The sequence below is a fragment of the Neomonachus schauinslandi genome, chromosome 14 (genome assembly GCF_002201575.2).
Source record: "Neomonachus schauinslandi chromosome 14, ASM220157v2, whole genome shotgun sequence".
Classification (NCBI taxonomy): Eukaryota; Metazoa; Chordata; class Mammalia; order Carnivora; family Phocidae; genus Neomonachus; species Neomonachus schauinslandi.
Window position 1 is genome coordinate 87,489,693 of NC_058416.1, and position 27,186 is coordinate 87,516,878.

At 57.2% G+C, this 27,186-nt stretch overlaps 1 protein-coding gene across 1 annotated transcript; it reads right to left on the reverse strand.

Moving 5' to 3' along the window:
* On the reverse strand, positions 1-27,186 carry DHX37 (DEAH-box helicase 37). The gene is made up of 27 exons (XM_021698527.1): positions 26,975-27,186; positions 25,809-25,978; positions 23,184-23,296; positions 21,547-21,844; positions 18,443-18,591; positions 17,200-17,292; positions 15,498-15,594; positions 14,483-14,596; positions 14,169-14,270; positions 13,778-13,892; positions 12,198-12,293; positions 11,676-11,758; positions 10,767-10,914; positions 10,097-10,173; positions 9,468-9,700; positions 7,739-7,850; positions 6,534-6,640; positions 6,208-6,396; positions 5,335-5,459; positions 5,132-5,248; positions 3,704-3,876; positions 2,868-2,982; positions 2,583-2,720; positions 2,287-2,381; positions 2,119-2,192; positions 784-881; positions 1-647 (listed from the first exon to the last, which is right to left on the reverse strand). Exons 1-27 carry the CDS (start codon positions 27,078-27,080, stop codon positions 562-564), a joined length of 3,423 nt encoding a protein of 1,140 aa, XP_021554202.1. The 5' UTR covers positions 27,081-27,186; the 3' UTR covers positions 1-561.

Below are 27,186 nucleotides of genomic sequence, written 5' to 3' on the forward strand. Positions count from 1 at the left end.
CACCCGGGTGAGGGAGATGGCATCAAGCCCTACAGGCCCGGTGGACAGCTGGGCGAGCACCCACCCAGGCCAGTTTCCATACGTGCCTGTGGGGGGTGGGCGGTGTCCCCTAGACCATGCCCACTCAGAGATCTGCTAGACTTGCACACCGTTGTTCTGACAGCTGAGATTTATTACAGCGACATGCGCGGCAAGGGAGCACCGCCCCCGCTGGGGAGGGGATGCAGAGGAAGGGACCGTAGGCACCCTCCTGCTCGCCGCCGCTTCGTTCTCCAGCCCTGCTGCTCCGCGAGGGACTAATGTCGTCCCCAGAGCGGCATGTGAGGTGAAACCATTCTCCGCCACATAATAAATAGTTATAAAAAAGCCCCCCGGGGTCAGACTGCCCAGGGCAGCAGCAAGCTGTCCAGATGTCTTGTATCCAAGATGAGCGAGGTTTCCAGAGGCCTGACCCACCTCTTGGGAGCGGTGCACAGACCAGGATGACCAGGCTAGAAAGCGGCCACTGCCAGCCCCCGTGGCTCCCCAGACCAGCCCCCCGCCTTGCAGCTAGGCCTCAGGTCAGCGGTCAGAGGTGGGGGGCCAGGCTTTCTCGACGTCGGCGTGCATGGCCTGCGGAAGCCACTGGCAGTACTCAGCCAGCAGGTCTACAGGGGGCAGGACGGACGACAGTCAGAGTGGCTCTGGACCCGGCTGCCTGCTACAGGGCAGATCCTCCCACCAACCCTCGAATGCCTCGGTGGGTCCCATCCTGTCCACTCGCAACCCCTTGGCCACACTCACATTTGGGGTTTTTCTTCCAAGCAGCTAGCAAGGCCTCTCGGCAGTTGGCTCGCTCAGCAACAAGGGCTCTCAGGAGACTCTCTGTCCTGGGCTGCAGCCTGTGGGTGGGGACGCAGGCTGTAGGGCATCACTGTGTCCAGAAGCTGTGGGAAGGGGCGGGTACCACTGCCAGGGCAGCCTTACCTAGGATGGTGAACGGTCTGCCTCTGTCATGCTGGGGGTGTTGGCCAAAGAGAAGGATCTAGACTCTATCACCCCTCCAACCTCATCTCCTCTCACACTTGAATCTTTGCTGCCTCTGATCCGCCACCCTGGCCTTCTTCATGATCCTTGAGTACTCCCACCCAGGCTGCTACTGTACATGCTGCTCATCCCACCTAGAACCTTCCTCCATGTTTCTGCTTACAGCCTTACCCCCTCCCCATCTGCTTGGTCAGACTCCCCTGACCAAACTTACTCCACCAGATGTCCTGCTCTGTCCCTTTGTAGCCCAGGCCCCACATGCCATCTGTCCTAGTTACATTCTCTCTGGTGTTAGCTTCCACAGGGACGGGGCTGTGCTCGCGTCCTAGCACGAGGACATGCCTGGCACAGAGCAGGTGCTCCAGATTGCCTGCTGGGTGAATGACTTGTTCGGCAGGGGGCACCTGGCCCCATGCCCCCACCCCGAGTCCCAGGGAATGCTGGTGCACGTGCACGCCTGCCTGCCTGCTCTTGTCAAGCCCCCTGCACCATCTAGGATGGTGCCTTAGGAAGGGTGAGGTGTCTTCTTGGAGCTGGGCCATGGGTAGAAAGAAAGCAAAAGGGAGGGGCAGGGATAAGGAGGAGGAGAAGGTTACTGGGATGGGGGGGGGGGGTCTGTGCTCAGCTGGCAGGCAGCCCCCAGGGCTTCTGGTACAGGATGCCTCCTGCTGAAACCTGGAGCTCAAAATGGGGCTGACCAGGATCTCCCCAAAACCTCAGAATGTGACCTTATTTGGAAAGAGGATCTTTGCAGATGCAATTACTTAGAAGCTCATACTGGATTGGGGTGAGCCCTACATTCAGTGACTGGTGTCCTTATAAGAAGAGAAAACCCAGAGACAGGGAGACACAGCCTCCTGAACACAGAGGCAGACATTGGAAGGACGTGGTCACAAGCCAAGGAATGCCTGGATGCACCAGGAGCTGGAAGAGGCAGAAAGGATCCTCCCCTAGAGCATGCAGAGGAAGCACAGCCCTGCTGACACCCTGACTTCCAACTTCTGGCCTCCAGGGCTGTGAGAATAAATTCTCACACTAATACAGCCCCCTTCCCCACCATCCGCCACCCTTGCCCCGGGGGGAAACCTCTACCTGGCCCATGTCTTCAGCATTGTGCTAGGGCTGGACAGCAAACAGCCCCGGTAGGAGGCCAGCTTGTGGAAGACCTGAGGAGAGACCACAGGCCAGGGTGAGGGGTCCTGGCTCACCTTCTGCCCACGGCACCAGGCAAGGGGCCGGGGGAGCTGCTGGGCTGCCTACCTGCCCTTCCAGCAGAACCCGGGCGAAGTGCTTGTAACAGTCAATGCCCTCCGGAAAATCCACCTGCACTGCAGGGAGTGGCCAGCCGACACGATCTGGAAGGCAAGAGCCCATGAGCGAGGGTCTGGGCTGGGTCCCCACAGGCCCCTAGTCCTGTCCCTGGGCCCCGGGTCCCACCCAGCAAAGAGGCAGAAGGCCTGAGGTGACACGGCCTGTGACCTGCATTTCCAGGGCCCATGGCGTGCGACCACGTGTCTGCTGGCGCCCAAGGCTGGCAGGAAGTCACCCTGACTCACAGAACATGCTGGCCCGGTGACAGATTACCCGCCCCTTCTCCGGGCAGTAGGCGGGGGGCGGCTCCTCCAAGGGCTTGTCGAACTGGCAGTAAGAAGGCAGCAGGACCGGGATCCACTGGACCTCCACGGCTGAAACGCCTGGGAACCAGGAAGAGGAGGGCCGGGGGTCGCCACGGACACCGCTGCACGGGAGGGGCGCCCAGGTTCTCCCCCCACAGGGTCCTGGTGACACAGCTCACGGAGCCGCAGTGGGTCAGGCGAGGGGCCGGCCACCAGCTTGGCTACCTTTCATGTACATCTTGGTGGTCTCTACAATTTCCTGGTAGACCACAAACTCAGGGAGCTCTTTGAAAAGGACGGAACTGGGGTGGATGAAGACGGGGTCATCAAGGAGAGGTGTCTGCCGAGAGAAGGAGAGTATGAGTCTAGGAGAGGTGCAAACACCAGTGAGATTAACCCACGCGAATTCCATTAGGCAGTCAGCCTGAAGGCGGGAGAGCGTGTGGTCTGGACGCGGACACGCACGTGGGGCGGATCTGTACGCCAAGCAGCACTGAGCCCTGCTGCTGCCGTGCTGACCCAGGCGGCCAGGGATGACCCTGAACGACGTGGTGTCACGTGAGAGAAGCCACACACAAACCGCTAACGTGAAACGTCCAGAACAGACAAATCCATAGAGACAGAAAGCAGATTCACGGGGTGGGGAGATGAGCAGGAAACGGGGAGCCACTGCTAACGGGCACTGTCGTCTTTTGGGGGAGGAAGAAGATGCTCTGAAGCTGACTATGGTTGTGGCCGCACAGCTCTGTGGAGACGGAAAACCACTGAACTGCACACCTTAAAATGGGGAATTGTAGCATATATGATTTCCCTCTCAAATAAGCAGTTACAAAAACAAAATTGGGGGCAAAGCTAAGACCCAAAGGAAGATGTGACCCCACCTCACACCCCACCCTGATCCTTGGTGGGGACTCTCCCAGAGGCTGCAGGGACTCATGTGTGAGGAGGAGGGGGCCCCCAGCAGCCCCTCGCCAGGAGGGCTGAGTGCCCAGGCTGGCAGGACGCCAGACAGATGGGGAGGGCGGGGTGGCAGGGAGCCTGGTGCAGCGCCCGGGGCCAACCTTGTAGGCATTCTTCCACTTGTCGTCCAGCAGGTCCTCACTTTGTACCCTACGGGCCAGGTGGTCGCCCAGGCTGGCCACCACGATCTGCCGCAGGTAGGTCACCTGGCTCTCAGATGGAGGCTGCATCTTGGGGTCCATGAAGAGCCCGGCCTCGGGGCACACGGTATTGACTGCGGGGAGAGCCAGGTGTGAGGACGGCGGAGCCCGGGGCTGCCTCTACCCTGACCTTCTGGAAGGCCTCACACCACTCAACGTGGAGCTCCAGACGTGGCTGCCTGCTCACTTTGGCTCCTCTCTACTGAGGCTGCCAGGGGAGGCGAAGCCCTCAGCAGGGCACAGCTAGCTGCCTGCCCCAAATCCACGTCCTTCTCTCCCTTAGGAAAATACCCCAATTCCTTAGCGGGCAGCAGAGGGAGCTGCTAAGGGAGAACCTGTTGGGCCCGCATGGGACTTCCCCCTTGACCTGAGTGCAAGAGCATGTGTGCCCAGAAGGGACCCGATGAGTGGGTCATCCCCGAGTGTGCACAGCAAGGCAAGACCATCGCCTCTGGAGCTCCTGCAGGCACTGCTGAGCCAGGCCTGAGATCAGGTGGGTCCTCACCCTTCTGCAGGGGGGAGGAGGGGGAGGAGGGTCTGAAGCTGTGGGGACACCTAGGAAGGGGAGAAAGGAGATGGGGGCTTTGAGCCCTGCAGCTCAGAGGGGGACACAGCAGGGAGAAGAACAAGAGGCTCAAGACCTGGAAGGAAGATTGTTTCTAAGATTCGCTATATAAACCTCCTCTGTATTTTCTACAAAATCTTTGGCAAAACATATGTTGTTCAATGTAAAGAAAAAAAAAAGGAAAGAAAAAGAAAGGAAGCAGGCCCAAGGACAGAACGCAGAAGACCAGCAGATTCCAATGTCCGCCGGAGGCCCTGCCTCCCGCACCTAGCTTCCCTTAGGTCTGGTCTCCACCGGCTCAGAAAGTGGGGGACCGCACTGTCATCTGCTCCCTGACTCCCAAAAGGGAGTCCACTTGGTGCAAGGGGGGAGCCCCAGGATGAGACTATGGGGGGCCCAGGGGCTCCTGGGAAGATGTGGCGAGCAGCAGGTCCAGGCCTGTCCTGGGGACAGAGGGTGACGAAGAGGGATGTTACTAAAGAAAAGAGCAAACTGAGGAACAGCCTCAGCGGAGAGAGTGTGCACCTTACCCCTCCCTGTGGAGGTGTCCAAGAAGGGGTCAGGACTGATTTTGGGGTCATACTAAGTCTCAGTAAGTAGGTCAATTTGTAAACGTGGAATCTGTGGATAATGGGGATCAGTGGTATGTGGTTAATGCTGCTCAAAACAACTTTAATCATTAAAATAGTCAAGTTCTCTGGTGGGTGCTGCCCGAGATGGGGGGACCTGGGGAGTCCCCAGAGGCTGACACGGCGGACGGTTACCTGCAGCGGTCAGCTGGCCCCGCAGGCGCCGGGTCTCTAACAGGGCCTTGTACCGAAGCCCGTTGGCCTCGCAGAACTGGGGTGAGCAGCCAGAGTACTCGCAGGCTCCCACAGCACCTGCGGAGGAGGGGTGCACTCGCTTGCTGCCCTGCCCTAGCCCTGCCTGACCTCCGCCACCCCCCCACGCCGCAGGGGGCACGCACCCAGCAGCACCATGATGTCTCCGAGTTTCAGAGAGGCGCCTTGCCCCGCCCAGATCCTCTTCATCTGGGCCACCCGGGCCCGCTTGTCCTTCAGCTTGGCGAGCTCCTCGTCGCTGGCCGCAGGCCTGCAAACACACACACACATACCACCTGGGCTGCCGGCCTGGCCGCCCTCGGGGCAGAGAAAATGCCTGGGGGAGCCACCGACTAAGACGGTTAAGGTCTTGGGCTCAAAAGGCACTACCTGCAGCCCAGGAGATTACAAATGTGCGCGTCTCCTAAGCCGACCATTCCACGTCTAGACTGATAACGAAGAAAGACTCCAGCAACCACAGAATCATCACATGTGGCTGCACCACTTTTGTGACAACAAAAAACCCTGAATGCCGCCATTACGTCCACCGAGGGCAGCCTGGGTAAGTGAATCACGGTTCCCCAACCCGTAAAGAAGGGCTGACACCGGGACTAAGGTATGCGTCAGGCACAGTTTGGAGCCCTTAGTTTGTGTTAACTACTTTAACCCTGACAACAACTCCATTATTATTAACGTCTCACCCCCATTTTCCAGATGGGAAAGATGAGGCGCAGAGAGGTGAAGTCGCCGCCCTGAAGCCACAGAGCCCGGAGTGGCAGAGGGAGATCTGAACCCAGGTGGTGTGGGCCAGAGCCTGGGCTCCTAGCCATTACACGCTCGGCGGGCTCCAGAAATGAAGACAGAGCTCTGCAGGGATCACGTCGCTGCTGGGCTCGGGGAGGACGGGCACTAGCATGAGGCCACCCGACGTGCCAGTTATTCCCCCGGAGGCCGGGCTCCCGGTCACCGCTCAGCGCGGGGCAGCCCCCACCGGCCTGAGCGGGGCCCCCAGTGCTCACCTGTCCAGCTCCTCGAACAGCTCGCGGACTGTCACGGCGGCCACAATGGTGATGGCGTAAGGCAGGCAGCCGTGTTGCCGGCTCAGTGCCAGCATCTTGGCGTAGCGTGGCGCCACGGGGAACGTGGCCATGGTCCTGCCCAGTGCAGTGATGGGGCAGCTCAGCCGGGACCTCTGCAGCTGCTTCACGCTGGACGACAGGGGTGTGTGGTGGGGGGGGTGTCGCAGCTAAGCGGCCCTGGTGTTCAGGGTAGCTCAGGAGGGAGAGGGCCGAGAACGGGCTGGGAGCTGGGCTCTCGGCACCCCCTACCCCACCGCCCCACCTACCTCTCTGTTTTCTGGGGTGCCTCCAGGGCACCCAGCGCGACCAACAGCTCCTCGGCAGCAATGAGGGCCTCCACGGAGGGAGGGGTTGGAAAGGGGAAGTTGATGACCTGGGCAGGGGGAGACGTGGCAGGGACAGCGTGAACGCAGAGAAGCAGCGACCACAAGGGGCAGCATGGCAGGCCTAGCAGGAGGACAGTGCTCCTGCACCTGTCCTGAGACCACTCACAGCCCCAGGCACTCTCCACGTCTATGAGCCAGGGGAAGCCCAAATGTCCCCTTCCTTCTTTTATTCACACGATCTGCGTACTCAAAAGCACTTACTGAGCACCTAATGTGTGGCACGGCTGTTCTTGGCCACAGAGACCAAGAAAGCACACGACAAGGGCTCTGCCTCAGCTGGAAGGGAGTGAGCATGGAGACAGACAGGTGCACGTGCCCACAGGAGAACATGGTGAGGGGCAGAGGGACCGGGCTCAGGGACAGTGGCACCTGAGAAACTCATCTAGTAAATCCGCATACAGCCGTGTTCACAGCTGCTCTGTCCCTAACGGCTGGGAGTGCAGACAACCCAGATGCCCATCGACAGATGAACGGCTACACAGAAGGTGGCCCGGCTTGGGCCCACGATGGGAGCATGACTCAGTCGGAAAGGACTGAAGTACTGACACATGCCACAACGGGGGTGACCCCTGAAGACATTTACAGGAATGATTCCGTTTATATGAAATGTCCAAAACAGACGGAGCCATAGAAACTTTGGGGTTGGGGAGGAAGGAATGGGAAAGACTAATAATGGGCCCAGGGTCTCGGCTCGCTCTGCCTGCACCACCCCCCGGGAGCAGCAGAGAGGCGGGGGACCCCTGGATGGGGCAATGTGAGGATGCTGCTTCGTCAGGCAGAGGATTGTGTCAACAGAACATTCTGTGCGCCCCAGGACGACGACAGCCCTCTGTGCCGTGGGCAGGCCCTCTGCGTGCTGGAGGGGTGCGGCCCTGGGGAAGTAGGGGGTCTCGGGGGTTGGGAGACCCCAGAGGCATGTGCTGACGCGGTGTCCCGTACGAGAGCACCAGGCGGCCGGGCAGGCACTGCTGGGCTCAGCCCCGGGGTTCCCTGCGTCTCGGGAGCCGGCCTGTGCCGGGGTGGGGGTGGGGGGCCACCCACTGGGAGCTCAGTGGGGTGCGGGCAGGGCTGGGGCCGCCGCTGACCTTTTCAATGTTGAGTGCTTTCATCTGAAGGATCAGGTCTTCAACAGGCCTCCGGGTGATTTCAGGAGGAGGAAACCGCTCAAAGTCACCGAAAACCGCAGATGAATAGAGCCTGGGCCGGGACAGGTACCAACGATAACAGAATTATTGTAGAAATAAATAAAAGGGGAACTCAGCAAGCCACCCAGCAGTGGGTCTCCACTTGGCCACTGAGGAGGCCAGCAGGTATGCTGCCCCTACCGCGTGTTCCTCTCCCGCGGCTGGGGCTCAGCAGCAGGTGCACCCCCAGGGCAGGGAGGATGTTTCAGCCGCCACGTGGGGGATGGAGAGCAGCGCCTCGCGTGCAGTCCCTGGCAAACAGCAACCACCGTCGGTTCTCACTAGGTTTTTGTGCACGATTTCTCAATTTCCTTTCTTCATCATTTAAAACAATTTCAACAGGGGCGCCTGGGTGGCTCAGTTGTTAAGTGTTTGCCTTCGGCTCAGGTCATGACCCCAGGGTCCTGGGATCGAGCCCCGCATCGGGCTCCCTGCTCAGCGGGAAGCCTGCTTCTCCCTGTCCCACTCCCCCTGCTTGTGTTCCCTCTCTCACTGTGTCTCTCTCTGTCAAATAAATAAAATCTTTAAAATAAATAAATAAATAAAACAGTATCAACAAAACCAGCAATAAAGCTATCGAAAATTAGCAACAGGACAAAGACTGGGAGAAAACACTTGTCAATGGCACCTCTGATGCGGATCTAATGTCCAGATTAGGAAGAGAACCCACTCAGCTCAACAATAAAAGACAAATAACCCTGTTAAAAAATAAGAGATCTGGGCGCCTGGGTGGCTCAGTTGGTTAGGCGACTGCCTTCGGCTCAGGTCATGATCCTGGAGACCTGGGATCGAGTCCCACATCGGGCTCCCTGCTCGGCAGGGAGCCTGCTTCTGCCTCTGACCCTCCCCCCTCTCATGTGCTTGCTCTCTCTCATTCTCTATGTCTCAAATAAATAAATAAAATCTTTAAAAAAAAATAAAATAAGAGATCTGAAAAAGCATTTCTCCAAAGAACACCAACGAATGGCCAATAAGCACAGGAAAAGACGTGCAGGGTCACCAGCCATCGGGGACACGCAGACCAGGACCGCAGCACATCACCACGGCACATTTCCGGTTTAAAAAACATGGAAAAATAACAGGTGTCAGTGAGAACATGGGGCAACCAGGGAAAACCTTCGTGCGCTGGTGGGAGCGCCACACGGTGTAGCCGCTGCAGGACCCAGCGTGGCAGCGTGGCCACGGGACCCAGCAACCCCTCCCCAGGGACGGACCCGGGGAGATGGAGACACATGCCCAAGAGTGGGGACGGGAGGGGGGTGCGGGCCTCTTTCGGAGTGATGAGAACGTTGGGTACGGGCTGGGTGATGCTGCACACCCCGAGAACACTACACCCCCCAGAACGGCGACATTTCTGGTAGGTTAACTTCACCGCCATGAAGCTGTCGCAAAATAAAACAAAAAGAAAGCCACTAAAAGTAAGTGTCTACTTCGGGGTCAGATTAAAGAAAGAACACAAGTGTCCGAGTGCCAACGAGGCCCCGCAGAGACCCCAAGGACTGTCTCCAGTGGGACGGCACTCGCTGTGGACTGGGGAGGGGACCCCCCCTTCCTTGTCCCTGGTGGTGGCTGCTGCACGGTGACTCCCCGCCCCCCTCCCCCATCACTGGAGAGGCCCAGGGAAGCCCACCTGTAGCAGTGGCCCGGCTCTGTCCGGCCCGCTCGGCCCGCCCGCTGATCAGCTGAGGCCTGGGACACCCAGGAGACACGGAAGGAGGACACGCCGGTGACACGGTCGTAGTGCCGCTTCTTGACCTTCCCACAGTCCACCACGTACTTGATGCCCGGGATGGTGAGGGACGTCTCGGCCACGTTGGTGGCCACAACACACAGCCGCGTCCCCTCTGGGGGAGGCTGGAAGACCTGGGATTGTGGGGGAGGGGAAGCAGCCAAAAACCACCAGAATCAGGAAAGAATTTGTGCGACACATGCAGGTGGGGGTCGGAGGGGGAGCCAGGAAATTTCTCTTGATCACAGAGAAGTCAGGCCAGGCTGGGTGGGACCCCAGAGGTGGCGAGGGTGACAAGCCCTCTCCTTGCCTCGGGCCCCAGCGCTCCTCAGCATAAATGCAGGGAAGCGTTCCTGTCCTCCAAAGAGATCCCAACACCCTTTTAAAACGGGGTGCTGATCTGATGACAAGGACAACCCAGGGCCTGCCCTGCCCTTCTCTCGATGCCCTGAGGAGGTGCCCCCAAGAGGCAGGATGGTGCCCCCAGCCAAGCATCCACCCAGCATCCTCCCGAGGCCCCTCGCTGTTACCTGAGCTTGCTTCTCTGGGGCCAGCAAAGAGTAGAGTGGGAGCACGTGGAGGGGGAGCGAGGCGTCCGGCTGCTCACCTGCAGGGAAAGCACAGGCCTGCTGCCACTCCCAAACGCCCACGGCAGGTGCCCTCCTCAGGCTGCCCAGCGCCCCCCGACCTGTCCTGCCTGCTGCCAGGGGCCTCTACCTTCCAGACCAGCACAGTGGGTGAGCACAGTCTGGGTCACAGTCTGAGAGGCTCCATGATCCTGATCCAGGTGGGGAATGCCCACCTTCTCGGAAGTCTGGCCATGAGTCTGGCAGGCATTCCCACCTGGGCATTCCCCACCTCATGCCCTCCGGAGACCGCATGCAGCCCTGGACCCATCTCCGAACAGGGGGCCCAGAACTGGGCAGCCCTCCCAGCCAGCCCTGAGGCCTGCGTTTACCCAGCAAAGCTGAGCACCCCCATTACAATCAACACTACAAATATCTGAGGGTCTACTTTGCCAGGCAGTTGAAGGAGCTCAGCAAACAGTAGGCAAAAAGCGGCAGCAAGCCCAGATCTCCTGAGGCTCAAGACAAAGACGTCTGGGCCTAACAACAGGGCCTGGTATACAGCAGGCGCTCAACAGACATGGGCCGAGTGAATGACCAAAGGAGCGTGAGCAGGGGCTCCGCCAGGCCACACCTCCGTCTGCTTCGTCATCCCCCAAGTCCAGGTCAAGGTCGGAGCCCAGGGCCTCCTCCTCCTCCTCGTCCATCTCTGCCTCCCTGTCCTCGTCGCCTTCGCCTGCTGGCAACACCGAGTAGTTGTCCAAACTGATCTGGGGCAATGTCTACGGCAAACAAGACGTCAGAACCACAGACTGCAGGAGACGCAGGTCACAGGCAGGAAAGACAAGCGCGTTCCAGCACAAGGCCCCATCCCCCCACCCATGAGCCATGAGGCCTCGGGCAGCTCTGACAACCGTCCTTGCCCTAACACTCGGGATAACCATAGGACTCATTGCACACGGCCGCAGGCCTGCCATGAGGACCGAGGCAACATTCAGAAGGCACTTAGAGTGCCACCTGGCAGGTCCTAAACGCAGCAGGGGGGTTAGTGACCTCCAAATGAGAACGCTGTTACCCATGGATCCATGACAACGTGGGGACACCAGGGGAAAGCACCCCCCCTCCCCAGTTCTACAGCCAACACCAGGGACCCCGTGTCCTTGTTCTGTTTGCCCTCCCAGAGATCCTCACAGGCCTTGCTCAGGGCCAGCCTTCCAGAAGCTTCCTCCTGGCCCACAGCACAGGGAACCTTAAACATTTCAAATCACAGCCCACCCTGCGGGCTCTGGAGCCACACCATCCAACAGAACTCCCTTCCATGGTAGGAATGTTTCAGACCCCATGTGCCCAATACGGTCACCAGCAGCCCCAGGTGGCTACTGAGCCCCTGAAACATGTCTGATGCGACTGTGGAACTGAATTTTAATCTTATTTCATTTTAGTTAAATGTGCCTCTGCACAGCCTCATGGGGCTGTGAGCCACTGTAGAAACAAGGCCGCTTCAGAGCCCCGACCTGCCCCTACCACACGAGCCTCTACGTACCGCCGCCTGGGCCTTCTTTGCCCTTGTCCTTGACTTCTTAAACTTCCGCATTTCCTCTACTGAATCTTCTTGATCTTCTTTCTCTGCAAGAGGAACAGATTGAGGAAGACACCTTGAGGCCAGACCCCGGCTACAAGGACTCTGTTCTTCGCCGTCCAGAGTAAGGTCGCTGCACTGCTGGCCATTTCTTTCTTTCTCTTAAAGATTTTAATTATTTATTTGCGAGAGTGAAACAGAGAGGGCGAGAGAGCATGCGTGCACGCATGTGCTCACACAAGCAGAGGGAGCTGCAGGGGCAGAGGGAGAAGCAGACCCGCTGCTGAGCAGGGAGCCCGATGCGGGGCTCAATCCCAGGACTCCGGGATCATGACCCGAGCTGTAGGCAGACGCTTCCCCGACTGAGCCACCCAGGCGCCCACCGCTGGCCATTCCTCGGGGAATGGTTGGGCAGGCAAAGGCGCCGGCTCTCACACAGGGAGGCTGACCACCCGCCGGCTCTCAGGGCCAAGCGCTGCCGGTTACCTGGTGGCCTGCGTCTGGGGCGTGGGAAGGCTCTCCTCAGCCTGCAGCACAGTGCGTGCACCTCTGCCCGCCCCGTCAGGAACACCAGGATGCCGCCTGTGGAAAGAGCGAGACTCCTCTGCTATGCGTGCATTCCCGGAGCAGGCTGCCGAGAGCTGGGCGTGAGGAAGAGCCGGTCACAGCAGCCCTGAGAGACGCAGACGAACAGCGGACAGCGGCCTCCCACACGGGGGACGTGTGACGGGGAGCTGGACAGAGCTCCTGCACGACCTGGCTGCTCGACTCCTCGGCGTGAGCCCAGGAAACCAGGAGAGAGGGACGCAGCCCAAAACCGCACGTGGATGCTCATGGCAGCTCTGTTCACGACAGCCAGGAGGGGGAAGCCACCCAAGTGTCCGCGAACTGGTGAACGGCTAGACAGGATGTGGCCCATCCACACAGCAGAACGTGGTCCCACCACACATAGGAGTGACGCGCGGACACCCACCACGACATGGATGAACCTCAGGGACGAGATGCTCCGTGATAGAAGCCAGGCACGGAAGCCCACATATCGCCTAAGTCCGTCCGTATAAAACGTCCAGGATGGGTGAAGGTGGAGACACAGAAAGTCAAATGGTGGGGGCCAGGGGAGGGGGAGGAGAGTTTGCGTTTAGTGGGGATGGAGCTTCTGCCGGTGGTGACGAAAACGCTCTGCAGAGGGATGGCGGGGATGGCTGCACCGCACACGCACACCTCAGGGGCGCTGCGGGTCTGCTTCCAGACCACCCCAATACGGCCAATATGTCTGCTTTCCTGGGGCCTATGAAAGCTATGTGGACGCCACGCTGTAACCCATTAAGTATGTAATAGCATCACTTCTAAAAACCAACTCCTACCCCTTAACTAAAAATACCTTCTTACTAAAAACTGCTAACCGTCACCTGAGCTTTTGGCAAGCCGTAATCCCGGACCACAGATCGCTGTAACAAACGTGATAATGAAAAAGTTTGAAATACTGCGAGAATCACCAGGATGTTTGACACAGGAAGTGAGCTAGCGCTGTTGGAAAAACAGGACGGACACACTTGCTTGATTATTCAGGGTTGCCCACAAACCTTCAGTTTGTGAAAAAAATGCAGTGTCTGTGGAGGCCAGTAAAGCCAAGCACAGCAAACGGAGCCTGCCTGTGTTGTGAACGCCCGAAATGCCACCGGATTGCACACTTACAAACAGTTAGGATGTAAAGCTTATGTTACGGACGGTCCACCACCAGGGGAAGGGTGCCCCACGGGAAAAGAGCAGTGACCGGGAGGCCCGGAACCCCGAGCCTGCACACCGGGGGTTCGAGGGCAGGTCCGGCCTTTCTTTTTTTTTTTAAGATTTTATTTATTTATTTGACAGAGAGAGACACAGCGAGAGAGGGAACACAAGCAGGGGGAGTGGGAGAGGGAGAAGCAGGCTTCCCGCCGAGCAGGGAACCCGATGCGGGGCTCGATCTCAGGACCCTGGGATCATAACCCGAGCCGAAGGCAGACGCTTAACGACTGAGCCACCCAGGCGCCCCGAAGGTCCGGCCTTTCTGGTCCCCAAGGCCTCACCTGCTGGCAGCATGCGGTGGATCTTGCAGACCTTCCGGAAGCACTCGCTGCTGTAGTCTTCTAGCGGGGTCCGCTTGTTGAAGTGCACCGTCACCGGGAACTGCCTGGACTCCACCTGGGACACACCCCAAGGAGGCACCAGGGCCGCGCGCTGAGCCTCCGCCGCGGCCTGGTGCCTCCCCCTTCCCTGGCCTGTCCAACCTCAGAGCTTCTAGCTCAGCACGAGCAGTTCCCTAACGCCTCCCAGCACTCACTCCCCAGAGTGGGGCATCCACCAGCAGAGAGGGGCTCCCCCCCCAAGTGCTCAGCCTCCTCCAACCAGGCGTCCGACTGTCAACGCCGACAGGCCCCGCTTGCCCCCGCCAGCCCGAGGCTCTGGCCCGGGCACTACCTTGATGACCGGGGGTGGCTGCGGGAAGAGCCGCTGGTTCTGGGTGAAGTCCTCCACCCGCAGCGTGGCCGACATGATGAGCAGCTTCAGCGGCACGTGCCTCTGGGGGATGACAGACTCGGTGACGGAGGGAAGGGCAGCAGCTCACAAGGCTAGATTTCTATAGGGTGGAGTCCCACAGGGGCTGTTGATATGGAGAGCCACAGTCCTGGCGCTGGGCTCAGGGAGCCCATGCTCCCGACAAGGTGCAGGAGCCCCGCCCTTGGCCTTCGGGGGGTTCCCTGGCTCCCCTCCCCGCCGCCCCCTTGCCCTACCTTCGCCCGGAGAGACACTATGCGGGACAGGAGGCCGATGAGGATGTCCGTGTACACGCTCCTCTCGTGGGCTTCATCGATGAGCACCACCTTGTATCTCTGCAGCAGGAAGTCCTGGGGAGAGGCAGCGTGGTGAGGCCTGCCAGCCCGGGCCCGAGCCGCTCCAGGGTCACTCACACCCCACAGCTCCCCCTCAAGGAGCCCGTCACAGCTCGCATGGATCCTGGAGCACCTGGTCCGTGACCTCAGGCAAGCTACTTCGCCTCCCTGTGCCCGTTTCTCCATCTGTAAGATGGGGCAACAGGACCCACCTCACGGGGTCACAGCGAGGTTTCCATGACAATCACCATCTGTAAGGTGCATGGCCTGGGGCCCGGAACCCGGCAGAGAAATTGCTGAAGGAAGGGCAGCTACCATGCATTAGAGCCCAGCTACCAAATCCAGATGCCTGCAGGGCAGGGAGGGCAGGCAGGAAACAGAAACGAGGAGGTGGCGGGCGGGACCGAGGGCAACCAGACAGCGTACGCCAGACGTAAAGCAGCCGTATTCGACCACACCGGAGCCACATTCACAGCCACCTTCCTGGGTGACCCCAGCTGGTGTCCTGGCAGAGACAGGCGTCACCTCTGCCCTCCCCAGAGGTCCCTGCCCAGGTGGATGTCACACAGCCAGCAAGGAGCGGTACGCATGTGGCTGAGGCACAGAGTCTGTGAACCAAATCACAGCAACGTGAGTTTACGTGTAAGGAGCACCTTCTAGGTGTTACGCTAAGGTGCTTCCATGCGTCATAAAATTTCTGCTTCGAAACAATTATATGAGAAAAGTACAGGCTTGCAGATCAAGAAGCTGAGGCTCAGAGAGGTTAAGTAACTTGCCCACGGTCACACAGTGGCGCCGCGCCGTGTGGTGCTTTGCCGGCGGTCGGCATGCCAACTGCTCACCTCGCACGGTGACACGCGGACTCCCCACCCCATGCTCATCGGCCTTGCTTTGTGAGACAAGATGAGCGACCAACCTTCTGGATTTCCTTGAGCAACACGCCATCCGTCATGAACTTGATTCTGGTCTCTTCGGTCACGTTTCCTTCATATCGGATCTGGTAGGAGACGACCCTGCAGAGACAGGCTCCGGCTCAGGGCGGGCAAGGCCCTGACCAGCTGCAGCTTAGTGGCCACACCAAGGCAGACAGCAGAGGCCTGGCCCAGCAGCTCCCCCCAGCAAGGCACAGACGCTACCTGGCCCCCGCTCTGTCACCAACGTGACGCGGAGGGGGCTGTCACAGCCCTCTGAAGGATACGCCAACCAGACACGGACCTCGGCTGGAGCGCAATTTGAACAACCAACTCTGAAAACCTTTTAGGAGAGCGTGGACGTGAGGACGCTCCAGAGTTCCTCCAGTTTTAGCTAGGGTAAGGGTATTTACAAGTCTTTCAAGAGTCCTTATCTCAAAAAATAAAACACAGTCTTGGGGTGCCTGGGTGGCTCAGTCATTAAGCGTCTGCCTTCGGCTCAGGTCATGATCTCAGGGTCCTGGGATCGAGCCCCGCATTGGGTTCCCTGCTCTGCGGGAAGCCTGCTTCTCCCTCTCTCACTCCCCCTGCTTGTGTTCCCTATTTTTATAAAAAAATAAATAAAACAGAGTCTTGATCTTGCAGCCCCACACAGTGGAACCTTGAGATGAACTCTCCGCAGCCAGCACTGGCTTCTAAACCCCTGTCGGGGGCGGGGGGGCCCCACAGGTGAAACAACCTTGGCCATGACTTGACAATCACTGAAACTGGGTTTAGGGTCTGCGGGGGCTCCTTCCCTAGTCTTTCTACTTCTGTCCATGCTTAAAATGTCCACAATAAGAAGTTAAAAAGGATAAGAAAAAAGGGCAGCTTTGTATGTATTGGTATTTTCAAATATATACCACTCAATGCAACAGGAAGGACACAGAAGGGCGTGGGCAGTAGGAACCATTTCTGTAAAAGTCAGACAGGAAGAAATACAGAGAGATGCACATAGCTGCTTATCTGTGCCTACAAGTCTAGAAGGAGCCACAGGAAACATGCTGGGGGCACCTCACCCACCCCCACCAGGCAAACAGAACAAGGCTCCCCACTCGCATGCCAGTCCGGGGTGGGGCCAGGTACACAGCAGGTGCCGCTCCCTAAATATTCACTAACAAGGCAGATGAAGGGAACTCTCTGTTTTTCTGTACTTTCTCAATTTTAGACCACACTGGACGAGCTACCCCTTCGAACCGGAATACCGTGGTCTAGGCTGGGGCCCAGGCACGTGCATTCTAAACACGGCCCCGAGCCATTCCCGAGCAAGTGTTGTACTTGCCGAAGCCCGTCCGACAGGCTTACTGTATGTAGCACAGGGTCTGCACTCAGGAACCTCGCCTGACATTAACTCGCCCATGCCCAGCACTCATCACTGCCTGCCCGCATCTGGCCGCCTGCCACTCTGCTCCGCCCCCGAACCCGTCAGGGTCCTCAGCACGCTGTGCATGATGTGAGCGCCAGGGCCTGGCTGCCTGGTCCTTGCTCTGTGGCCCCCTCCCCAGGAAGGTCCTGCTGTCCAGAGTGTGGGAAGCCTTCTTGCACGAGGGTCTCCTTGTACTCAGCTGAGGAAGCAACACTCCCACCCAGCACCCTCGGGACGGACAGGGCCCACGAGCAAGGCCAGAGGACCACCCTGAGCCCTCCTCCGGGAGGCAGAGCCCTCACCTCTGTGACAGATTCATCTCCTTGGCCACTCGCTGGGACATGGCCACGGCGGCCACTCGGCGGGGCTCCGTGATGCCGATGATGCTGTTGTCACTGGGGGAGGGAGAGCACAACACATCAGCGGTGTGCGGGCCCGCTCGTCCGTCCCAAAGTCACACGCAGGTCCATGTCAGGATTTGGGGTGTGGAGCGGCCCTCTCCAGGGGTGATGGGACGGGCACCAAACAAGCTGAACAGCAAAAGGGACCAGCCCGCCGGTCAGCACACAAACGCTTCGCTGGTCGCAGCCCAGCAGAAGCCAGGCAGCGGCTGCTAGAACTGGGCCTGGGGGGAGCAGACCCTCAGCCAGCGGAGCACGTGCTTGTCCCGACACAGAACCTGCCAAGGGGACAGGGGCTGGATTCCAGGCTGTGCCGAAAACAGTTAATGCAGCAGGCCCACGGCTGCTCTCCTGAGAAAGGTCTGTGTACTGGGTTGGTGGTGGCTGGCGTGTGGGATCTGAATTTCGGGAGGACTCCCGGTCCTGTGCCTGGACTGTTTGCACAAACGATGTGGCTGATGCCGGACCATTTGCTTTCCTTGTGGGCATCTGGGACTTGGGGAGGTACCAGGCAGAGGGTGCCGAGGTGACCCCAACAAACACTCCGGTGCTCCATCTCTACTAGGCTTCCCTGGTGACAACTCCTCACACATGTTGTCACAACTTGCTGCTTCTGTGTGACTCTCCCGGGAGAGGATTCTGGAAGGCTGTGCCTGGATCCCCCAGACTTCACCCCACGCGCCTCTCCCCTCTGCTGGCTGGGTTCTGTGCTCTTTTGCTCTAATAAATCACTCTCATGCGTACAGCTACAGGTTGGGTCCCCTGAACCTTCCCAGCAAATCCATGAAGCTGGGTGGTCTTGGGGACCCATGACACACACGGGTCAAAAGTGCCAACAGGAGGTGACATTAGCAAATGAGGGCCCCACATGCCAGGGACTGATGTAAGTGTTTCACACAAATTCCCTCATTCCGTCTACATGACCTGTGAAGTGGGTGCCATGGCTGTCCTCATCTCAGAGCTGAGGAAACAGAGGCCCAGAGAGGGTAAGCAGCTTGCCCAAGGCCACACAGCACACAAACGGCAGAGCCAGGACTAGATCCGTGGGGGCTCATGTTTGGAATAACTTCTGGGGATCGCACCTCCACTGTCCCGCGAGGGACCCGCAGAGGACCCTGCGGAGGACCCTGCGGCCAGCCCCCACCTGCTGTAGCCTGCTTCGTAGAGAAACTGTGGCACTTGCGTGGTCTTCCCGCTGCCGGTCTCCCCGCACACGATGACGATGGGGTGCTCGGCCACCGCCTCCATGATCACTTGTTCTTCAGCAAGAATGGGGAGCTTCAGCCGTTCTTCCTGGCGAAAGAGACGAAGTCAGTGCTCAGGGAAGGTGGGGGGGGGGGGGCGGGGGGAGTCCCCTGCAGAATGGCAGACGGCGTCAGCAGGACTACGAAGGGTGACGCAGTTTGTGGAAAGGTGCCTGTGGGCACACAGATGCCGTGAGCCTTTCTAGCAAGTCAATGACGCCCTGCCACAGGGGAACAGGTGAGCCCCTGACCGCTGAGGAGAGGGACAGAGGGCCATAGCCCGCAGGACACAGAGATGTGGGTGGGGGCCTTCAGTGTCCGAGCGGATGTTCTTGGGGGCGGCTTGGCCGGTGCAGAGGAGCCCCCCGAGACACAGCAGTCTCGGCTGTTGCGGGGAGCCGGGTGGGGTCATTTATATATGATCACTCCAGTAAATAACCTGGCGCTAATTTTATCCAAGTCAAGGATGTGCGACTTGGCAACTCCTCCCCTAGACACGTACTCCAGAGCAGTGACTTTCTTTAAGATTTATTTATTTGAGAGAGACAGCATGTGAGCGAGCGCCCACGTTAGGGAGGGGGAACAGAGGGAAAGGGACAAGCAGACTCCCTGCTGAGTGTGGAGCTTGATTCCATGACCTGAGCCGAAATCAAGAGTCAGGTGCTTAACCGACCGAGCCACCCAGGGACCCCAGAGCAGTGACTTTCAAACCCTTTTTCCTACAACCCACACACAGAACACATTTTGTGGTGACACTACATACGTGTGCACAGACACGCACACGCATGTACAGCTGACCCTTCAACAACACAAAGTGGGTTTGAACTGCGCGGGTCTGCTTCCTTACACACAGATATTTTCCCTATAAATAAAGTACAGGACTAGGGGCGCCTGGCTGGCTGTCAGGAGAGCATCCGATGCTTGATCTCAGGGTCATGAGTTCGAGCCCACGTTGGGCATACAGGTTACTTTAAAAAAAAAAAAAAAAGTCCAGAACGATAGATGTGTTTTCTCTTCCTATGACTTCCTTAATAACATCTTTTCTCTAGCTTACTCTGTTGTAAAAATACGTTATACAATACATATAATGCACAAAACACTATTAATCAACTGTTTCATGTTTCTGATAAGGCTTCCGGTCAACGGGGCTATTTGCAGTTAAGTTTCTGGGGAAGTCAAAGTTGAATGTGGGTTTCTGACTGCGCGGGGAGTGCCCCTAACCCGTTCTGTTCAAGGTCAACTGTATCATATACTGAAAAAGTTTTGAGAATTCCTGTTTACCTTCACTATGTGAAGCATGCTCACATGCTAATTAAAAAAAAAAAATTCTACTCTATTTCTATTCTATTTGCTTCAAAGACAAAAAGTGCTGGTCATCTCATGACCAATGACAGCCGTGACCCTCAGTTTGCAAACACTGCCCAAGAGAAAATGTTGCACGTGTAAGGAATACTTGCGAGAGAAGAATACTTGAACTGTGCTCTTTTCACACAGTGGAATACTACACAGCAGGGGGAAAAAATAAACCCCCCGAACAAATGAACTTCAGCTACATGCATCAACGTGGATAAATAAATCTCAGAAACAGAAAACTAACAAAAAAGCAAAACGCAGGGAAAAAAAGGACATGTCCTTGATAAAACCAGGTAAACCTAAGTAATAAATAGCTCGGTAACATGTATGTGGGAAAAGCAGAGAGAGGGGACAATGCCGGGACGGGCAGCAGGGACACTTGGTGGTGGAGCCCGGGTCCCTGAAGGATGGTGTGAAGCAGAATCCCACACCACCAGCAGCCATCAGATGGCACTGGGCTCTGATTTCACCTAGAAGGAAATCTAGGGGCACCTGGGTGGCTCAGTCAGTTAAGCGTCTGACTCTTGGTTTCAGCTCCGGTCATGATCTCAGGGTCCTGGGATTGAGTCCCGCACGTGGGGCTCTGCACTCGGTGGGGAGTCTGCTTGGCATTCTCCCTCTGCTCCTCCCCCCACTTGTGCTCTCTAAATAAAAATAAAATCTTTAAAAGATTCTCTCTCCCCCTCTCCCACCCCTGCTTGCAAACACTCTCTCAAAAAAAGTCAGTCAGCTTGCCCTAACTACACGTAAGCACATAAATTTACCTATAACTAACTGAAACCAGTTTCAATAAACAGTATTTATCCTTACGTAGAACACTGCATGGATATCTTCGGTTCTTTTTTTTTTTTCCCCGTTAAAAAAAAAAAAAGGAGCTGGTCACATCCCACGGGTTTCCACAATACAATCTGGGGTCTGAAACAGCCTCTCTTGGACCCAGGAGGCCGCCTGCCTCAGGGACTCGGCTCCGCGGTTCTAAGTGTGGGATAGTCCCTCTCCTTGGCTCCTGCTGGGCTCTTAGTGCTTGCCCTAGATGGCTTCCCAGGCCCTCCTGTTATCCTCCTTCATGGCCCCCAATCCTTTCCGACGCGGCTCGTCCCTGTTCGCAACAGTGAGGGGTCCATGTCCGCATCCTCTGGTGGGCTGACAGCCGGAGGCTACAGATGATCGCACTCCCGGGGCCTGGCCCACAGCACACACTCGGGCATGGAGGTGGAGGCCCCCTGCGCCCCCCGTTCTGCAGATGAAGAAAGGGAGGCCCAGGAATGGGCTAGAAAGTGGTGGAACCAGCTGTCCACTTCAGGTCAACAGACTCCACAGCCGTTGGCTCTCGTCTGGCCAAGTGGCCCCCTGGGCCAGGACCCACAGTCAGAGGCTGAGGGTGATGGTGAGCAGGTGATGACTGAAGCAGCTGGCACCCACCTCAACAGCCCTGGCCCTGTGCCGGGCCTGCAACAGGTGCACATACTCCTACGTCTCTCGTTTCCATGACAACCCTACCAGGTCGGTACAGCTGTTCCCATTCCAAGCGAGGCCGCTGGGGCACAGGAGGTGATGTGACCTGCTCGAATCAGGCATGCCCCCCCTTCCACACCCTCAGACCCCCACTGTGCTAGCCTGAGCTCCGATCACCAACACCAGAGCAGCAAACCTGCATTTCAGGGGTGCGGTTCACAGGAATGAAGACGGCAGGCTTCGCCGGGGGCCTGGCCAGGGTGGAGGCCACTGCTGGAGGTGCCGAGGTAGTCCCCGCCAGACAGGGTTGGCTACTGGGCCCTGGGCTCCCATTCCCTGCACCAGTCTCCACCAGCTCAGCGGCAGGGGCCTCATCGGGTTCAGACTCCACTGAGGACTCCGATTCCTCCTCCTCCTGGCGATAGCGCTTCCGGTGGGCCCCGCTGAGGCTGCTGATCTTCTCCTGCCCCTGGGCTTCGATCTTGTCAGACTTCCTGCTGGGACAGCCAAAAGTCAGGCGCAAAAGTCCTACAATGGACCTGATGCAGCTCTGTGTTGCTATATACCCCACAGAAGTCAGGATCCAAAGGCCACACCCTTTCCCACCTCAGGGCCTTTGCACTTGCCATTCCTGCTCTCTGCACATACATTCTCCCTCACTTGACCCAAATGTCACCCAAGAGGGAGACTCTCCCATTTCCCTCCACCCTCTTTCCCTGCTTTATTTTCTGCCTAGTGCCTGCCAGCACTAGATATAGACAGAGTCATTTGATTATTGTCCATCTCCCCACCATTAGAATGTAAGCTTCTTAAGAGAAGCTTACTTATTATTTTACTCTTGTGCACCCCTCTACCCCCAGGACCTGGAGGAGAGCCTGGACCTAGTTTGCACCCACAGCAGCCATAAATGCACAATGCTTAAAGGAGAAGGCTAAGAGTAAGACAGCAGTGCGTGGGGCGGGTCTAGGGTAGGGGGGGCACGTGGGCTCCATGTAAGGCTCAGCTGCCCTGCAGCAATGCCAGCTGGTGCGGCTCAAGACCAGGTGCGAACCTGGATTTTCATGTGACATCTACTCCTCGAATGTTGGTTGTTCTGGGTTGAACAGTGCCTCCCCAGAATTCATGTCCAGAAACTCAGAATATTACCCTTTTGGAAACAGGGTCTTTGCAGATGTAAGTAAGGTAAAATGAGGGCATCCTGGATCAGGGTGGGCCCTAAATCCAATGCCCGGTGTCCTCACAAGGAGAGAAAAGAGAGACACAGACACAGACAGGAGAAGACCGAGGAAGACACGGAGATACGCCAGGAGACAAGCCAACTTCAGTGTCAGGTTGGCAAGGACGGAATGCCCAGGACTGCTGGAGACCACCAGAAGCCGGGAGAGAGGCAAGGAAGAAATTCTCCAGCTTCCAGAAGGGCCCAACCCTGACGGCTGGGGTTCTGGCCTTCAACACCACGAGAGGATACATTTCCCTTGTTTTAAGGCACCGGGTTTGCGGCGTTTTGTTGCGGCCACCCCGGGAGCCTGGATGAACACACTGGCGGAAGCCCTGAATGCCTTCGTGACAGGATATAAACCCGACAAAACCTGCTGATAGGCCTAACCTAATCCCTGACCGCCTGAAAGCAAATGCTGGCCTCCTCGTGTGTGCCAGAGCTGGAAACCTGTATCGCAGGACTCTGCGTCGCAGGAACCCCCGACGTGGCTGGACCGAGAAACTCTGCAGCCCTGCGTGTCACCGGGGTTCTGGCAGTGTCCGGGCCTCCCCCCGCTGCCACTGCGCATGTCTGCTCGCCCCCGGGGCGCTGGCAGGAGGGCCCGGCGCACTCACTCTCTGCCGTGGTACATTCGGTCCCCAGTGCCCAGCTTGGACGTGGTGTAGAACAGTCTCAGCTCGGCTTCCGAAACCTGGACTTGGCTCAATTTCTGCAGCATCTCTGCTCGCTGGGGAAGGAAACGAGTGTGTCAGTCATCTGGCAGGACGACCCTCTCTTCGGAAAGGAAGCGAGACCCTACATCAGGTTTCAGCCTCGCTAACAACTAGTCTTTTTAACCCAAAGGTCACGTTACAAGTGCTGCGCGGCAGTCCTGCCTCCCCGTGAGCTGGGGGGGCTTTCTACCCCCAGACGGAGTCTGGCGCTGCATGAACCAGGCTGTCTCTGCATCACTGCGTGTCAGGAGGGATTATCCACCATCCAGATACCCATCCGAGGGAGACCCAATAAAGGAGGGCCCGTGTGTGTGATGCGGCGCTCCCCAGCTGTCTCACAGGGTAGGGGAGGCTCTGGTGTGCCAGCGAGGGGTCCCCACGCTGCCTTCAAGAGAGCAGCACGTGGGGGCAGGGACAGGTGGCCTCCTTCCCCTGGTGAGCGGGTCAGGAGTTTTATTACTCTTGAAATTATGTTTATGCACTTTTATACGTCTATGTATTTTGCAATCAATAAAAGGAAAAACCATGTACAGAACGGTGGGAAAAAATACAGCACAGGATTTTATTTTTTTTTTAAAGATTTTATTTATTTATTTGAGAGAGAGAATGAGATGGAGCCTCATATGAGAGGGGGGAGGGTCAGAGGGAGAAGCAGACTCCCTGCCGAGCAGGGAACCTGATGCGGGACTCGATCCCGGGACTCCAGGATCATGACCTGAGCCGAAGGCAGTCGCTTAACCAACTGAGCCACCCAGGTGCCCCACAGCACAGGATTTTAAAAGGACACCCTTGCGGCAAAGTGAGCCTCCCTGTACCAAGGGCTCTAGGGCCTGAGTGTCGGGGCTGCGAACAGGGGACCCTGGGTGGTGGCCTCGACAGAAAGGCAAATGGGAATCCCATGAAGTCTCCAGATGGGGGTTCCTCGGTCTCTGTGCTGTAGGCACTGTGGGCCAGAGAACGTCCTGCTGTTCTGTGCGCTGTAGGCCATGTGACAGCGTCTCATGCCTCCACCGGGTGTCTCCAGATGTGGCCAGCGGTCCTCTGGGGCAAAACTGTCCTGGCCGCGCACCACTGCCCCAGAGCCCAATACCATTTCCAGGAAATTTGGAAGGGCAAAGGGATGTGTTTAAGTTTACCACAGAGATGAAGTTTTAAAAATGCAGACTATGGGAAACTCTAGAGACAACCAACCTAATTAACTTCAACAAATAAATGACTAGGGGGGGAAAAACAAAAGAGGTGGGGTAGGGGAGCATTTATGAAACAACTGGAAATTCGACCATTTACTGGATATTTGATATTTTTTAAAAATTTAGGTGTACTAAATGGTCCTTATTTTAGAGATACAATTGTAAATATACATGGATAAAATATTATGCATAGGAGGTTGAATAGTGCCCCCCCCCACAAGATATGCCATGTCCCAGAACGTGATCTTACTTGGAAAAAGGGTCTCTTCAGATGTAATTAAGTCAAAGATCTCGAGGTGAGATCCTGCATTATTCAGGTGGGTCCTAAATCCCAAGACAAGTGTCCTTATAAAACACACAGAGAGGGGACAACCATGTGAAGACAGGGGCCAAGACTGGAGGGACGTGGCCAGAGGCCAAGAATGCCTGGGGCCACCCCAAGTTGGATGGTAGGAAGGTATATATTACTCAGGCCCTAGAGCCCTTGGCACAGGGAGGCTCACTTTGCCACAAGGGTGTCCTTTTAAAATCCTGCGCTATATTTTTTCCCACCAGAGACAGCTGGGGAGCGCCACCACACAGGGAGCAGGGCCCTGCCCAACACCTTGATTTCAGACCCTTGGCCTCCTGAACTACAACAGAATACATCCCTGTTGTTGTGAGCCACCCAGTTTGTGGTCCTCTCTTTCAGCAACTCCGGGACCCAAATACAGATTTATGCTACCCAGGCTTTGACCCAGGAGGTGGGAAAGTGGCCAGCTGTGGAGATGACCGGGGGACCATGGGTTGACAGCTGCTGACACTGGTGATAGGTACCAGTGAGCTCAGTGCATTAGGTTCTCCATTTCTGCAGATGCTGGAATTTCCCATTGTAAAATGTATTCCTTAAAAAAGTATGGAGGGAGAAAGGTTGAAATTCTCCAGAATAAAGTTAAAAAATAAGTGACACAAGATGATTAGGACAAATAAAGAAGAAATGAGCATGCTGATGGGCTGACTCCCCAGTTTACGAACATCTGGCCTCAACAAACCTGGGTTCATCCAGACCGACAGAGCTCCTGGAGGGTCTGAAGGCTCTGGAGCTGAGTCAGGTATGGGGGCTGCTAGCCACAGGAAGCCATTCGAATTAAAATTAAATCACATAAAAAATTCAATTCCTCAACCATGCTAGCCACACGTGCCTAGTGACTACTATATGGGATTGTGCAGACACAAAGCATGCCCCTCATTCCGGAAAGTTCGGCCAGTCATGCGGCAGAGATCAAGTTGGGGGACACATACCTCGTCCCTCCCCAGTGTGGGGAGCTATGTGCAGACCCTGTCAGAACAGGCCTACCTGGCTCTTTTTCTCCTTCTGTTCTAAGATTTTCTGCAGCATTTTCCGCTCTTTCTTGGTCAGAGGCTTCTTCTCCTTCTTTGACGGAGGAGGGGCTTTAGGCTTCTTTTTCTTCTTTCCCGGCAAAACGAGTGCATTACTTGCATCTACTCCTTTCAACGTGTCTTTATCTGAAAAGACACACTTGCCTGAACCCCCAGCCCAGGGACCAGAGTCCACATTAATGCCATGTTCTCTGGGGCGGCTCCGTGCTACCTCTCATGGGCACCCCTGCCCCATGTGTGAGACCCCCTGAATGCCCACACAGGAATGGGGGTGCAGGCCCGGCACTGTTCTCTCAACTTGTCTGCCCAGCACCCGCCACGTGTCAGACTCCTCCGTGAGCCAGGGCACCTGCATCCTAGTGGTCAGGGGAGAGGGAGTGGGGTGCCAGTAGGGAGGGTACATGCTGCAACAGCGCTCCCTCAGAACGTGGTCCTGCTTTCGGGGGACGCCTGAGGTCAAAACTGTGCTCCCTGTGGGCAGCGTCTGACTCCACTAGCCTCTGGCTTTGTCCGTCCTTGTGTTACAAAGTTAGGAGAGGCTGGCTGTCTCCTCCCACAAGCATCTAAGCTCAGCAGGGCAGAGATTAAAACGAAAAACAAAAAAACCGCCTGTTACGTCTCCTACAATAAACCCTGGCACACAGTGGGCGCTCCTACTAACGAGGGGGCGTCTGAGCAGAAGTGTCAAGCAGCCTGGAGCTGAGCAGAAATGTCTGGGCTAAAAAACATATTCAGGGGTCGCTGGCAATAAGATTATAATAGAAGCCAGAGAAATAGATGGGATTACTTTATTTTCTTGCCCACGATCCCCATGCTACTAAACTAGGGCTGGGGGCGCCTGGCTGGCTCGGTCGGAAGAGCGGGGATCTCTTGATCTCAGAGTTCGAGCCCCACGTTGGGCGTGGAGAGAACTTAAATAAAACTTAAAAAAAACTAGTGCCGGACTCCACAGGCGAGAAAGCCTCGGGATTGTCCCAAATTCACAGTTAAAACCAGACTGTCACTGTGTCCTACTCTTTGGATCATCTGAGGAGAGGAGGTTCCTCCTGGTCCCCCCGCCCCAGAGTCGCGGAGGCAGGGCGCAGGCCAGCCCGGGCCCAGGTTCCGGCCCGGACGCCTTACCCTCTAGTTCCAGCCGCACGGGGGGCGGCTCCGGGGGGCCCTTCGAGGCGCCTGGGGTCGCCTGCAGGCGCCCCTTGACGTTGTAGCGCCGGCGCAGCTTCCCCATGACGCCCAGTACTGCCCGGGTTCCGGCGGGGCCGAGGCAGCCGCTCACCCCGAAGCCCAGCCCACGTGGTCTCTCAGACCCCAGGCTCAGGCCCCGAAACTTCCGG

What these genes read in the sequence shown, in the direction of transcription:
- DHX37 (XM_021698527.1), bottom strand. Translation starts at nt 27,080, where the DNA reads ATGGGGAAGCTGCGCCGGCGCTACAACGTCAAGGGGCGCCTGCAGGCG. An exon ending in ACCGCACCCCTGAAATGCAG is followed by an intron (nt 18,592 to 21,546) that starts GTTTGCTGCTCT and finishes CTCTTTCGCCAG; the next exon opens with GAAGAACGGCTGAAGCTCCC. An exon ending in CTGTTCGAGGAGCTGGACAG is followed by an intron (nt 5,460 to 6,207) that starts GTGAGCACTGGG and finishes GTGTGTTTGCAG; the next exon opens with GCCTGCGGCCAGCGACGAGG.